Source organism: Aethalodelphis obliquidens, unplaced genomic scaffold (genome assembly GCF_003676395.1).
Source record: "Aethalodelphis obliquidens isolate GAN/ISIS:26980383/991018 unplaced genomic scaffold, ASM367639v1 scaffold15, whole genome shotgun sequence".
Classification (NCBI taxonomy): Eukaryota; Metazoa; Chordata; class Mammalia; order Artiodactyla; family Delphinidae; genus Aethalodelphis; species Aethalodelphis obliquidens.
Window position 1 is genome coordinate 20,455,484 of NW_020837959.1, and position 16,191 is coordinate 20,471,674.

At 43.5% G+C, this 16,191-nt stretch overlaps 1 protein-coding gene across 1 annotated transcript; it reads right to left on the reverse strand.

Annotated features, from left to right (window-relative positions):
- Positions 1-2,142: 2,142 nt before the first annotated feature.
- SLITRK5 (SLIT and NTRK like family member 5) lies at positions 2,143-6,455 on the reverse strand. The gene has a single exon (XM_027116104.1). It carries the CDS (start codon positions 6,451-6,453, stop codon positions 3,571-3,573), a length of 2,883 nt encoding a protein of 960 aa, XP_026971905.1. The 5' UTR covers positions 6,454-6,455; the 3' UTR covers positions 2,143-3,570.
- Positions 6,456-16,191: the final 9,736 nt, after the last annotated feature.

Here is a 16,191-nt window from a genome sequence, read left to right on the forward strand (position 1 = left end):
AGATTAAGTTCTTAAGTTCTAAACTTTTCCACATTTTGTGTGGCTTTTTCATTACACACTAGTTTGATTTTCCTATTGAGGTTGAGGGAACAGTGGTAAGGGACAGAGCTGGATACCCAGAACATTTACCAAAAATTTCCACTTCACATAAGTAGGGGTGATACGGTTGCCTAAACAAAAGATGTGTTCTGAGTCTGATATTAATGCTAAAATTGATTAATTCATAACTCCAATCATTAGCTTAGCTGTAAATTATTTTGAATATCAGCATACAAGTTATCTACATTTACATGGAATATATTTACTTTCTCTGAGATAACTAAATATTTACAGTATAATCATATATATAGATAAAAATAAAATTTTGTAATCTCTACCTGGAGATATATTTGTATGAGATTATGCAACATATCAAATAGAACAAGCACAAAGAGTAAGCTTAGTTTGCATCCAAATTTTAATTGATGCCTGAAACATTACATATTGTTGTTCTCCAAAATTCTATGGAGAGAATTTGCAGGGTTCCTTAATCCAGTCATATACCACTGATATACCCAATTTAATTATTTACTCAGTATACCTGAAAAACCAAAATCCAAATATTCAAAACCACACAAATTATGTTCTGTTGTATATGCTAATGTATTGGCAGGAAACCATGTATAAGGAGAAAAGTAATTCATTATTCTATACAGTTTCATGATTCTACATGTTAAAATTTCTTCAAGTTTATTAGGGCAAGGATAAGTTTACTTTTATCCTCTTAATACAGATGGGAAGAGTATAATTTAAAAATTAGAAGTAACTTCTTTCCATAAATCATATAATTGTTATTTTTTGAGACTAAAAAAATACTGGATACCTTACTAAGAGTAGAGGTAGAAATGAACCACCTACAGTGAGTGTATATGTAACAAGATTATGTGAAATAGTGCTGGTTTGGAAATAATAATATTATTTTGTAAATCTTTGAAAAATACATCAACAAACTTTCTCTGGAAACTACTTATATTGTCCAGAACTACATTTTTGACTTCATGTAATTCTTACCTCTTACTTTTAATGCATCAATTAAGAACTAAAAACTTAGTTATATGGAGGATTCTACTTTGTATTAATATTTTATAAATCATACAACACTGCCATATCTATATATAATAATATTGTGAAAGCGATTTTGACATTTTTTGAAGAAAAATAACTCCCACTGTGAAGAAAAAATTAACCACAACCCCAACTATGATGTCAAATGCTAGTATTTATATTTATCTTACAATGCTGGATCTAATATGGAGGAGGTAGATGGAGAGCAGGAGATACATTTTTTTATGATAATATCATGGCATTAAGTTTATTCCTTTCCCCTTTGAAAAAAAAAATTTGCAAGGGAAAACGTTACACAGAATGGGGATAGTTTACTTCACTTGGCCAATGTAGCATTACTAATTATTTTTTAACCCCTTAGGGAAATGCTACCACCCGTTCAATCTGAATTCAAGTAGTTACTGTCAGTTTACTCACGGATGAATGCTGCCTCTTTGTGGCAGAATGCCACGGAAAATATTCCTTAAACATAAAGTTCATGAACAGCCCATGATGTTGTACACATTCCAGGTGAGATTATGGGGAGATCCACCAACACGAATAAAGCACATGGCTCTTTACGTTTCGATGAATTCAAAAGTTTCCTACCCATAAATATTATCTAATTCACTGGCCAACCTTACTCAGAGATGAACAGCTTATACTCACCAAACATTTTGAACACTTAGGATATAGATCAACTTGAGATAAAGTACCCATCGTAATTGTTGAAGGTAGTTTGACACAAGTTAAACTATGAAAAATTGTAGACCGAATAAATAATACTGGCACGACAAAATACAAAATCAATGTGCAATACATTACTTACCATGCTCCACATGTTAGATGAATACTTCAGTAAGGAAAAGAAGTATACAGTTGAAATTTCATTAATAAACACATTAAATGACACATTTAGATAAACATATTTCCCTGAACCAACAAAGGTGTAATTATATATATTTGATAATTTAGGGAACAATTTTTTTTCTTTCAGGAATAGAAGTTAGCTACTATGTCTTAAATTATTAATCATGGTGATTCAGTCAATCACACGTAGCTGTTTCTTTTGCACCTTAAGTAATCATTACTTCAGTCCCTCATATGTGACATAGTTATCAAGTGTTTATTCAGAAACTATTTAAAAAATTACATGTGCTGGGATACATGAGACTGTAACAACAGTAGCCCCATCTTACAGATATCCTGTTTGTGGCTATCATCATTGCTTGCTGCCCAGAGGGATAAAGACATTGTATAGAGATTTGTACAGTCCATCATTTGGTCTTCTGAGGTGCCAGTACACGTGGATCTGTACAAATGCAACTGGGTTTGGTTAAACAATCAAAAATCGGCTACAATAGTAGTCAGATCAATACATCATTTTGGTTGACTAATAAAAATACTTTTAAATCTTCTCTAACAAAACCAGAAACTTGCACATGATTCTCACTGGAATGGCCCAATTAATTGCCCTAAATCTTTTTCTTTTATACATTGGGATACAATGTTTGTTTGTTTGTTTGTTTTAAATTACAGATCCAATTGGGTGGGTTGCATTGACTTTTAAGATTCTGCCATTAAGTTCTCCATATTTTAATGATTTTAAATGCCTTCCTGATATCACTTCAGTTTTGGAAATGCAGCTCCTGATATAGTGTGACACCTCTGTGAAAATCATAGGCTAAATACTGAAGGAAAGAGAAATGCTAAATGTGCATATAAAAATAGGTGCTACAATAAAATATTTGTATATTTCATCAATAAGTTATTTTGACTAATCAATTATGGATCATATAACTCTGTAATTTTAATGATTTGTCCACATCTATGGTGATCTTTTCAAGATCACAATACGTTTGTTCTTTTAATTCAAATGTCCAGAATGTATACAAACACATCCTTTAAAAAGAAAGGAAAGGAATGAGAGAGGAGGAAAAGGCAGGGAGGCAGAGAAAGAGAGGAAGCAGAAAGGGGGGTGGGGAGAGAGAAAGAGAGAGAGAGAGAGAGAGAGAGAACAAACCTTCTATTAAAGTTGGGGTGTGCTAATCTCTCCACAAAAGCCATTTAGACCCACCCATGGCTCAAAGGGGGAGAAGGGGAGGGAGAAGGGAGCAAAAGAGGAAGAATAGAATCTATGCGCCACCATCTCCCACCATTCTTAACACTTCCAACCACTACAAAAATTACTGAGACCCTTAACAAGTCACTCGCGAAGCAAATTGCCCTCAGTAAAGCCCTACTCTTCGTCTCCTCCACACGCAAGAAGAGAAAGTGATGTGCCCAGTTTACACAAATGTTTCCCCACGTGTAATATTAAAAGGAAATTGCACACCCTTTCAGTATCTTCCGCGGAAGCTGAGAATCTCGTGCCAAGGCACTTCACCCTAAACGTTGAAACAACACAATTAATCAAATGTGTTTGCGGTGTGTGTCTGCTTGCTTGTCGGTTTTAAACGCAAAAGCTCCAAGGGAGTTTCTCTGCCTTTAGAACTGGCTAAATGTGGTCTGTTTTTCCAGCACTTCGAGGTAGTCCGGCTCAACGTTTAGTTTTGCTTTTAACTCCAGATATTCGTTCCTGTTGGGTTCTACAAAGACAGCACTGGGGGGACTGTAGAGCACCGGTTCCCGCAGCCTGCTGTCCCCTGCCCCCGGGTGCAAATACTGATGGGGGCGTCTCAGGTCATAATTGGGGGAGAAAGTGTAAGCAGCGGGGCTGCACGGGAATTTGGGATATTCCGGGAGGCTACTGCCGGCGGGGGCGGTGGAGCAGTGTTTGTCTGGTTCCAAAATGCCCCTGTAAAAGCGGTCGGCGTCCTGCACCGGCGACAGTAGGTCCTCCCGGGGCTCGATGGTGCTGACGCTGTAGGCGGGGCTCCGCAAGTGGTGGCTTTCCCGCCTCTCCTCCTCCCCCGGCTGCAGCTGCAGCTGCGGCGGGGGCTGTTGCTGCTGCTGCTGCGGCGGCGGCGGCGGCGGCGGCGGAGGCGGCTGCAGGTGATGGTTGCTGCTATAGGTGACCTTGAGCTCGTGCAGGTCTTTGTAATCCTCCACGGAGTTGCCCTCTCGGGAGCGGTAGATGGGGTTTTTGCACATGTGGCCCAGCGGATGGGGGATGTACTCGTACACGTGGCCTGCGGGCGTCTTCACCTTGGGCAGCGCCGGCCCGCGGTGGTGCACGTGCGCGTGCGGGTGGCCTCCAGCGCCGCCGCCGCCGCCGCCGTACACGCTGTACTGCATGTTGAAGGAGCTCACGTCGGAATTGTTGGTGCTGGTGTGGTCGCTCTGCTTCTTCTTCCTGCGCTTCATGACTAGCACGAAGAGCCCGGCGGCCACGAAGACCGACATGATGAAAACCAGCAGCAGGCTGAGGATTAACACGGACAAGGGCACCGAGGACGCGCCTCCGCCCGCGCCCAAGCCCGCGGGGGCCCCGGTGCTGTTCAACCGCACGGCGGGGGTCACCGCGCTGGTCCTCGCGGGGACCTGGATGGAGGAGGGCGTGGGCGTGGAAACCTCCACGTCAGAGTAGTCTGGGCACAGCAGCTCCGACCTAATGAAGCGCATATCCATCTCAGCGAACTTCTTGGGCGCCTTGCAGATGACCTCGTCCACCAAGACGCCCACTCTGAGCTGCTCGACCCACAGTTTCATGCCCACCACGTCGCAGGTACAATCCCAAGGGTTGTCGTGCAGGTCGATTTGGATGAGCGACTTCAGCTGGTCCAGAACTCCACTCACCGGCAAGGAGGTGAAGTGGTTACTCCTCAGGTTCAGCCTGAGGAGGGTCAGGCCTGAGAAGACGCCTGAGGGCATGGTCTGCAGGAGGTTGTCATTCAGGAATAGCAGCTGGAGGTTGGGGACCGGATCGAAGGTCCCAGACTGAATCTCGCGTATGAGATTGTACTGGAGGAAGAGATACTGCAGGCTCTGCAGGCCATAGAACAACTCCGGGCTCAGCCTCTCTATCCTGTTGCCATTTAGGTAGAGGCGCCTCAGGTTGGTGAGATCCCCAAAGGCGCGGTCCTGGATCACGGAGATGCGGTTGTTGCCCAGATGCAGAAGGTCCAGCCCGGTGGCCTCCAGGAAGTCGCTCCTGCGCACCAGGGCGATGTAGTTCTCCGTCAGATACATCTTCTTGGGGTTGTAGGGCTTGGGCTGCAGCTCCGCGATACTCTCGATCTTGCGTTCCTGGCAGTTGACGTTGAGGCCCAGATCGGAGATTTGCAGGTTGCAAGTGCACGCGGTGGGACACTCCAAAGGCACCGGAGATTTGGTCTGGTAGGCGATGCTGGGGCCATAGTTGCCATAGCCCAGGTCCTTGGAGGGCTGCCGAGAGGTGGGGCGCACCCTGGGCTTGTTGGGTTGGCGAGTCCCCTTGGGGGGCTTCAAGGGGGGTTTGTAAACAGCAGAGGAAGAAGTGGCCACAGAATTCACCGATGCTGGGGTGGTATGTAAATACCCCGTGGTGCTCAAAGGCGACTGCGGCCTCATCTCATAGTCTGAAATAAGTTTCCTTGGGCAAAGTTCCTGCTTGGACACCTCGTCCAAGTCCCGGCCGTGTAAGCGGAAGGGGGTCTCACAAACCACATCCCCCACCAGGGCCGAGTAGGAGATGCTGTCTAACCAATCCTTCAGAGAGATCAACTCACAGGAGCAATTCCAGGGGTTTTCCTCCAGCTGTAACTCCACAACTTTGTCCATATGCTGCAACAACCCCACGTAGGGCAGAAGTTTCAGCCGGTTGCCCCGCAAGTCCAAGTGCGTTAAGGGCACAAAACGGAAAAGGTTGTTGGGTAAACTGGACAAGAGATTGTCATTGAGGATAAGCACCTGCAACAAATGCAGTTTCCCAAAAGCATTGGGTTCAATGACACTGATGTAATTGTAATCGACCTGTAGGTACTCCAGGCCCTCCAAGCCAAGGAAGGTATCATCACGCAGAAGTTCCAGTTTATTATTGTTCAGATGCAATCTCCTTAAACCCCGCAGCCCGTGGAAAGCCCCAGTCTCAATATCCTGGATAACATTGCTACCCAGATGCAAAATTGAAGCCCCAGTGTAATTGACAAACTCATTGGGATAGAGACGGTTCAAAAGGTTTCCAGACAACAAGAGGTGGTAGATTGGGAAACGGGGAGGGCTAATTTCAGAGAGGCTGATGATCCCCCGGTTTTCACAGCTCACAGTTAAAATGCCATCCTTTTCCTCACAAGGACATGCATTGTCACAGATTTCCCCATAATAATCGATGGTTTCTGCACACGAAAGGACGAGAGATGTTAGAGCAAAAGCTAGAGTCTGCAGCATCCAGCTCTGCATTTTTCTGTGAAGGTCCTGTTCCAAAGTTAGTGGGGGGCAGCAAGTGTGCATTTTATCTCCTGCAAGGGAGAGAGGAAAAAAGGAAACAACAGAATATGACAAAAATTTAAGGGATCAATCAGAAAGTCTCTCTCTTTCCTAATACTACTTCTCTGAAATCCAGAAGGAGAGGATAAGAATGAACCTCCCCTCCCCCTCCACCGTCCTTGGTACCTCGAAATTCTCCAGACTTTATTAAAATCTGACATTCATTTTGATTTAAAGGTTGATTTCATTTCCTAATGACAATAGGAACATGCTGCTCTTTACAAGATAAGGGCAGGTTAGGCAAAGTCCCATTTTAGTATTCTTCCCGGCTGCCCCCCCCCCACTTTTAAACCAATCCATAAATATACATAAAATGGCTGTCAGTTCAGTTTCATGGCTCTAATTTAAAAGAAAGGAAGCACCATTTTACAAGGTTCCCCACCTCACCTATACCCAGTCCCTCTGCCTTTCCTTCTGAACCTCTTCTGGTAACAGCTCACAGTGAAGGTCTCCCATTTTCACAGAAAAGCCAGGAGCCACAATACTTTGGCTATTTTAAAACCATCGCTGGAAATGCCAGAGTGGGAACCTAAAGAATGCTTTCCAGAGGCAAAAAGGATGCAAGATAATGCATCAAAAGGACCCAGAAGAAGCTCTTAAGTCACCAATTTTCTTCAGGAGCTTTGAGTATGGAGAAAAAGGAGAGCGCGTTCGCTTTGATGGTGGACTTCACTATCACGCTATTAAGCACATCAGCGTCCTAATTGCATGCACGGTGCCACTTAGCAGCTCTCTTCCCTGAGAGCGCCCTGCGTCCACTTCTCCTCATTGATCATGTCAGCGACGCTACTAAACCGCATCTTTAAGCCACTGAAATAGTTCTGCACGACGGATTACAAAGAACTCTGCGAAAGCATCCGCAATCCCGGAACACCTCTCAATACCTGGAGTTTAGGACGTTCCTACTGCTTACCGGGAACCAGCTAAAAGTAAACCAAGGACCAGCGCCAAAGCCTCTCCAACCTCGGGCTCCGCGTCTGTTTGCCACGGTATGCAAAACTAACCCTACCGAATTTGCAAGATTTGGAGTGAACTACCACCTCGCCAGCATCCCCATCTTTGGAGTTGCTTATTACATTTAATTGTCAGTGCTTTACTCCCCCTACCCCCCCTTCCCCCCCCCCCCGAGAAAGGGGACTTGGGCTGATTAAGAGGCAAAATAGAAGGGTGTAAGGGAGGGAGAACAGCAAGTGACACACGCCAGTGCTTTAATATCCGAATTTCATCTCCCCAAGGAATCAATCTGAGCCCCTCTCCCTTTTCGTTCTGGCTTTCTTTTTGTCCCCTTAAAGGCTTCCTTCGACTTCCTACTTCGAGTCGACAGCAGCACTCATAAAGGAAAGGACGTAAATGGAGCGAGTGTGTGAGTGTGTGTGAGTGCGTGTTGCGTTGGTTGGGGGAAGGGGGGGGTGGGAATATTTAGTAGAAATGCTGGGCTCGGAGAACCAATGCCTTTTCTCTGGTCAGCCTTGCCTCTGCCTCACCACCACCGAAGTCTGATGCCGAATCGCAACCTCAAACTAAAGCCAAGACGTTTCTGAGTCACGGGTTCAAGACTGGAGACCTCGATCTTCATCCTCAAGCCGACTCCAGCCCGCGTTATTAACAGCCCCTGCATTCTCACGCACATGTGCAAGTGTGCCTGCGAATCATTCACGTGTGGCCACCCAGACGTGTCGAGACGAATGGGAACCCACAGTGTATAAACGTCGCAAGTATCTCCGACCTCCCAAAGCAACGACAAACACCTCCCGGCTTAAAAGCGGCAAAACACCCTCTATGAAAGCAAAACGTTTACCTTGAAATTTCCGTTCTCCGCGGGATCAAATCTGCACATCCATTCAAGTGGGGTTGGGTCCCCTCCCCCTCCCTCCCAGTGCTTCCCCGCCCCCATTCACCTGCCGCCCCTCTGACAGCCCGTCGCAAAATGTGTCCAGCCAATATTAAACTCGAGCGTTTACAACTTTAATTCAGTTCTGGATAGCCAGGGTCGAGGAGCTTCCTCTCACCCCACTCCCTTTCCCCTCCTCCTTGCCATCAAAGGAGCCCCAAAATTTGAAAAAATAAAGTTGAATGAGCCAGGGAAGGCTGACATTCTGACTGGGAAACGCACCTCCGATGTAAATTCGCGGGTACGCGGCACATTCTCAGATTCTCAGATTTTTTTTTTTTTTAATGGAGGGCGGGGGCGGGGTAACTATTTGTTTTCCCCCAAAGAATTTAAACCCTGGATCGTCTCCCTGAACATCCCTGCATTAAGCAACGTGGGGCCGGGCAGGCTGAAGCCCAGCACCCAGGCCGGAACCGCGGTTCCGGGCACAGCTGCTCCCACAGCGGCCCAGGCAGAAGCGCCCGGAGTTCCAGGACGCGAGGCTCCCCCTCCCCCATCCCGCCCCGAAGCGAAGGAAGGGAAAGCGGGGCGGGGGGGGAGGGCGGAGAGGGAAAGAAAGCCACCCGGCCGCCACGCACACAGACACACACACTGGAGCCTCTTTTGCAAAGTAAACGGCCGACTTACCCCGTCTCACATCTCCAAGGCCCACTCATCATAGCCACTCTCACAAAAAATACCTCTTTGGGGTGTGCATCGGGGTTCGGAAGCCGAGGGAGGGCGAGCGCTGAGATCCGAGCGGCTGGAGAAAAGAGGCGCCCGGACGCCGCCACCCCCGGGCCGCCGCCGTGGTGGCGACCGCGGGTTCCGGGGCTCCCCAACCGGCTCTCCCCCGCGCTCTCCGTGGTAGTCGGAGCCGGCAGCTGGGTGGGAGTGGGGGAGAGGGGGGCGATCGCGAGCGGCGAGCCGGGAAGGGAGGGGGGAGGGGGCGGCGGAGGACCGGCGGTCGCGGCGCCTCGCATTAGGGGCCGGGAGCTGGAGCCGCGCGGGGCGGGGAAGGAGCTGTTGGAGGGGGAGGAGGCGTGGAGCCCGAGGAGGGAGACGCGGAGCAGGCTGCCCGCCGGCCCAGCCAACGTGACGGTCAGCCTCGCCGCGCGCTCGCACCCGCTCACACTCATGCTCACTCGCTCCCAGCCCCGCCACCGCGCGATCGCTGGGTCCCCGGCATCCTTCGCCGCACCCCCCAGGCGGGTACTTACAGTTGCCATCTGTATAGGGGCCAACTTTCTCCAAGCTAACGGCGGCCGCCACCCACTCCAGCCGCCTCCGGCTCCTCGCACCCTCGGGCCTGGGTTCGCGCGGGCCGGCCCTCCCCTCCCCCCTCGGCTCTCCTCGCCGTCTTCACCACATTCCCCCCTGGTCAGTGGCGCACGCCCGGGGACGAGCCAGAGGGAGCGGGGCGCAGGGGTGTGCATACATCGCCCGCCTTCTTCTTGCAGCGCACACTGTACATGGTAGTGAGGGGGCGAGCGAAGGTGGCACCGGCCCCTCGGCTGCTCCCACGGCGGCTGCGGCTCCTGCGCCGTCCTCCGCCCCCCCCACGCAGCGGAGACCACCGCACTGGGATCCCGCCGCCGCTGCACCCTTGCCAAGCCCGCCGCCGCAACCCCTAATTAGTACATGTAAGGTTCCCGCATCCTCTTGGCTGTTTCATCGCCCTCGGTGTTTGCAGGGGCTTTTCCTCTATTCCTTCTCTTGATGCGGCGCACGATCGTCATTATTTGGGATTCTCTATCTCCGACATCCTTGGGGGTCCGCGGGGAGGTGGGGGGCAGGAACAACGTTGTTCTAAGCCTGTGGCGTGTCCCGGCAGTCCGGCGGCTCAGAAAAACTTGAGAAAGTCGCGTCTTCCCTCCCCGGCGGTGAGGAGGTGGCTACGCGGTAAGCAGCGCAGGGGTCTCTGAGACATCTGCTTCGGCGCGGGCGCAGGGCCCCATGCAGTGCACTTGTTTATTGTCGCGCCACCGGTGCGAGCCAAACTGCAGCAGACATGATGGGCCCGGGGCGAAGCGGGCGCTCCGTGGCCGATAGATGGCAGCCGAGAGCGAAGGCGCCCCTGGGCCCCGGCGGCGCAAGCGGAGCGCCCCCCGCCCTTGGATGTGACATTCGTGGGAGACAGAGGACTCTTGGACCATGTGCGTAACTCTAGCGTGGGACGTTGCAATCCTCGGATTGAAGAAGGGAGGGGTGGAAATAACCCCGACAGTGTCAGGCTTGTTGGTTGTCAGGGACAGAGGATTCCAGCCCTGGGCTGATCGTCTGCCTTCCACCTCCCATTTAGACTAACACAGCCCGTGCTGCTGTCTCTTGTACTTACTGTAAAGGACCCTGGAAGAGGGAGTGGTTCATCCTAGCTACAAACAAGGGCGCTATTTTTTTTTTCTTAAGAATTACGTTTTATAAGTATGTTTGGGCGATACAAGGGAATGTGAACGACTTTCAGAGAGATTGTGAACGTATTTGGTGTGTACTAGAAAGCTGGAAATCCCTAAATAAATGCAGTAACGGTAGAAAGCAAGTTTCTTGAAGAGTCACCTGCTAAACTCCACTAGCGTCATCTCTACAGTAAGTATTCCTGGCTCTTTCCATGCAACCAGACACCTCCCTCCCCCCCAAAAGGGTCTTTACATTCATAAGGCATATTTCCAGTGTTTGTAATATTTGAGCTGCAGTCCATCCCAGGTATAGAAAAAAAGTTGAGTGTTATAAGTGGCCCAATGCAGGCTGAGTGCACATGTGCCTGTTCCTTTGATAACTGGGTGGTTTTACCACTTAAATGTATTTTATCCATTTAATTTTGGAATTAATTATGTAGTATCTTTTGGAGTCGTCTTAAACATAATTGATACTGTGTCTTTCTTGGTAATATTTGGGGTAACATTGTGGTTATAATATCCTGATTAAATACAAAATTAATATAAATTCTGATATATATGTATATACATATAGCCACTAACATATCTTTCCACATCTATGTTGAGTTAGAAAGAGTTTTCTAGAGGTGGTGAATTTTGCAGTCTCCTGAGGTTTTGCAACATATCTTGAAATTTCTCCTGAATCTATTCTGCAAATATTTTTTTAGTAAGGTCATTCATACTTGGCTTGGAAACAATTCTGTTTATTTTGCTTAAATTTGGGGTAAGTTAAGTGAGGAAAAAAAGCAATCGGTAATATCATATAATTAAAAAGAAAATATTATAATAGAACTTCCTGTTAAATTTAGAAACATTTGGCCTAAGAATGATAGCCACTTGCTACAGGTACATTATATAAACAGGTAACTTAAACTTCACCCAAAAAAGGCTTGTTGCTGTATTTTTTTATTTAGTCAATATCTTCTAACATTTTAGAACATTTATTTTTAAATAAATGCTTTTATATTTTCAAAATGAAAGTTTTAAAGTGTCATAATTTTCAAATTACATATTAATTACAGTTAGAAACACTTGGAATATAAATGTTCAGTTCTATCACAGACACATTTTTTTCAATGTTCATAACCTCTGTAGAAGTTCTCAAAGGGTATAAAATAGCTTATCTAATTATTGGACTACTAAAGATAACTGAAACATAGTTATTTTAGTTCATTCTTCTATTATTTTCCTAAATCTTCACAATTGGATTTAATAACAAATTTTAGTTTAATTTTTGTTTTTGTCTTATTTTTACTTTATTATCCTAATTAAAATACATTTTTTTGAGCTAAGAAACACTAAACATGTTTGCAATTAACGTAGGTAATAATTTTGTTAGAAACACCGACACTAAAAATATTCCAGTTTACCTCTTGTGGTTCAAATAAATAAATGACAACTTTCTGCCATTAGCTCAATATTAAGGATGGCCTGAGAAGCCGCGGTTAGTTTACCACTAGGTGTCTCTATAAGCTACTCTGCAGGAAAGGGAATTTTGAGAAAATACTGAGACATGAAGAGATAAGAACAGAAGAATGGGGAAGGAAAACATCATAGAAATAAGGAAGAGCCTCATTTATTAGTGTGTAGATTCCTATTTGCTTTGAGTGTTGACTATTGCCTAGAAAAGAAATAAATAAATCATGTAACTGATCAAATTTGAGCAAGATTTTTATCTAAAGGAACAGACATATTCATGTTTTAATCTATATTCAACAATATACAGTCATATGATATGTATACATGCTACCACACAACACTCAAACGCACGCATATGATTACATAAACACACTTAGGAACTAGAAAATTAAATGTCTGATCAAATACACCTCTCCAGATTTAAGGTCATTGACACTAAATTAAACATTATTTGTTTGAGATGGGTGTGAAAAGCTGAGAATCTTTGAATGTTTATGAATATATTTATGCATGTCATAATTAGCTCATGATCTAGTGTCATTATAAATACATTTCATATGTGGTAATATATTTGTCAATAATTAGTGCAAATTATGGACATAATTTGATACCTGCCTATTAAAATTTAAATTCAAACCACCGATTAGCATATTTGTCACTTGAAACTGACCACACATTTTTGTGAATTCATATTTATTATTACCTGGAATTATTGTTTCAGTGCCTTACGGACTCTGGAGGAATTCTTATGTTAAAAGCATTTCTTAAAATATCTCATCATATTACATTTATGTATCACTGTGTGGGTTCTTCAGAATAGTAAAATGCTTAGTCAGGAATTATAGTCCCTCATGCAGCAGTCTAACAGAGATTATAAACAAGGAAGTTCTCTGGTAATAAGTATGAGATTTTATGAGTACAAATCAACATCATTGAGATCTAAAGCCAGTAGACCTCATATTTTGTTGTTGTCAGCCTGACTGGTGAGTTAGGATTACAGAATTCTAATGCTAGATTCCAGACTCCTCCCAAATTAGCTTGAATAGATTACTTGCGTTATGGTAATGGCTAAGAAGACTATATTATCTTATTTAACAAATGAAAAATTTTTCAGATTTAAGTTATACTTTTAATGTCTTTGAAGTTGAAATTACATATACCACATATCCCTGAAAGGAGAAAAGTTTCTCCTGGAGGTGAAAACATGAGTCAGCATTTATGATTGTTTCTCTATGCAATTGCTAAACTAACTAACTGTATAGCATATGTTTTTGATTAGTTTGATACTTTTAGAATTACAGCAGTTAAATATATCATGCAGTGATATTTGTCAAATCCGAAATGGCTGGCTAAACTAATTTTACCAAGATTATTTATTCACTTATAGGCTTAGCTATTTACGGTCTTAGGAATACGCTCTCAGAGGCATAAAAGAAAGAGGTGCTAAAAATAGACAATTTTCTTCCTGTCTCATATAGTTCCTTGTAAATACCCTCTGTTTTTTTTTTTTTTTTTTGCCAGAATTAGGTATTAAAACATACTCTTTGGAGGACCACTTGGAAATATCTACCAAAATTTAAAATGGATATAGCTTTTGAACAATCATATTTTTAGAAAGTAGCCTACAGGTATACGGAAGTTCAGTATACAAAATGATATATAAGAAGATATTCCTTGTAACAGATGCTTGCATTTGTAAATGACTAAGAATGGCCTACAAGTCTGACTACATGAAAAGTGGTACACATCAATCTATACCTTGGAAGACCTTTCTTCTTGTAATAACAGTGTATATAGGAATACAGTTCTGTCATTATTAATAGTATAGATAGCATCATCTATGTACCTTGTCGAAACTGAGAGAGAGAGAGACAGAGAGAGAGACAGAGAGAGAGACAGAGGGGGAGGGAGAAAAGAGAAGTTTTATGGAACGATACAGAAATCCAGCAATAGCCATTGCCTCTTGGAAGACTGGGAAATCTTGAGTAGAATGGAAATTTATTTTTCACCATATATATACATTTTTAACTATCAGAACATTTCAATTTACATTCACATTCTCAATAAAAAATTAAAAAGAAAAAATATGTACTTCAGAAATAAGGATAATATTTAGAAGAATGATATGGGAAGTGATGAAGAGTTGAAGATGATTTTACCAAATTAATTTCTGTCCTATAGTACTCAAAACTATTTTATTTTTTATGACACATTGCTATCAATGGAGGCACTGAATATCTTTCTAAAAATATGAGAGTAAATTAACTGGCTAAAATGATTTCTCTTCATAGCTCTTATACGTGACATTCAATTCTAGCTGTCAATATTAATTAATAGAATTGTAATTAATAGAAGCTAGCTTCTGTTATCTTCACTATACAGAACCATGCTGTGTACTGGCAACATTAGCTTTATTTGATACTCTGATGGGTGAAGGGAAATATCAAAATGGATCTTTAGAGAAGATAAGTAATTATACTTGAAATTGTCAGCAGCAGATCTTCACTGCTGTCTACAGGAAGATGAGTGAGTGTGTAATTGTGACACATTTAAAATATACAAACTAATATCTGGCCCCGTTAGAACAAAGCCTGCTGCCTTCTGGCTTATATTCACTCACTGAAATACGCACATTCCTGTGGAAAAGAAGCAGTTCCATTACAGAGCCAGATAAGATTTTCTGTGTATCTTCCTCCTGGAGCTATGATCTGTCTCTTGGAATTCATGAGTTCTTGGTTCTCAAATATCTCTAGTCATTTCTAGGAAACAAGTCCAAACAAGCATTATGTTATGCCTAGATTTTCTGTATTCTTTCTGGTTTTTCCGAGAAAAACAATGTATCATCCTAAAACATAGTTTCCTCACGATACTTTAAGATGGATCATGGCTTGCATGAGAATATCTAAATTAACCTTACATTATTCAACTTTTATCATCTGGAATCCTTCATTCGACAGGAGACTCCCATAATCCTTTTATCCCTTCAAAATAAATCTGCTTTTCTCCCAACTCCAAAACTTTGGTTTGTGCTGCCCTTTCAAATAACTGACTTTTCACTTCCTCTACTATTCTTTTATCTACTGTTCTAGAGAATTCACTGTAGATACTTTCTTCATCAAAAAAAAAAAACAAAAACAACTTCCATGATAGCAGAACCTACCTCATAGGGCTAAGGTGAAACGTGCAGGCACTTAGTAAATGCTATGTAAGTTTCAGCGGCTGTTGCTGGCTGGTTTTGAAGCATTTCTTCCTAAGAAAGATCTGTGAAACTTCTCTTTTCCCTTCTCTACTTTAGTCCCTGTACAGTGTGAGCTTAAAGTGAAATCTTAACGGTCCTGTTGTTGTCAGTCACGTTTTAGCACACAAAGTTTATATCTTTATGTTTGGATGATATCATATACAACCCAAAATGATATAATTTCAACAGTATCAGGCAAAGGCTTAACTAGAAAATCAAGGTGGTTTTTTTTGTTTGTTTACTATTTTTTTAATGACAGCATTTTATTATAGCACTTTTTCTGATTTTGCTAAGACAATGAAGACTTTTCAATATAAAATGTGAATATTTATAAATTAAAATATTATAATAGGTCTTAAAAAAGAAAAACAAAAACCTTCCCTGTCCCCTCTAACCAACATTAAAGATGTGATTATCTGAACATTCTCTTGCATTATCTAGCACTTGCTGTAGCATAGTGTTCAAGTAACTGCTTAAAGTTTTCTTTTTTTCTGAACTAGATTATCATGCCTTATTGAGAACAGCATTTTATTGTGTTTGTTACCCCCTTAACAGTGAGAAAAATGAGCTCCAAAAAATTCTTTGTATACACAAGAAATACCCATTTACGAGTTTATTCATTCAACACATTTTTTTTAGTACCTATATTGTGTTAAACACTATTATGTTTGATATAAAACAATTAGTTGATTCATATCAGGATGGTTGGGTGATTTCAGAGATATTTTGACTTTCTGATA

Coding starts and splice junctions, on each gene's coding strand:
- SLITRK5 (XM_027116104.1), bottom strand. CDS start 6,453: ATGCACACTTGCTGCCCCCCACTAACTTTGGAACAGGACCTTCACAGA.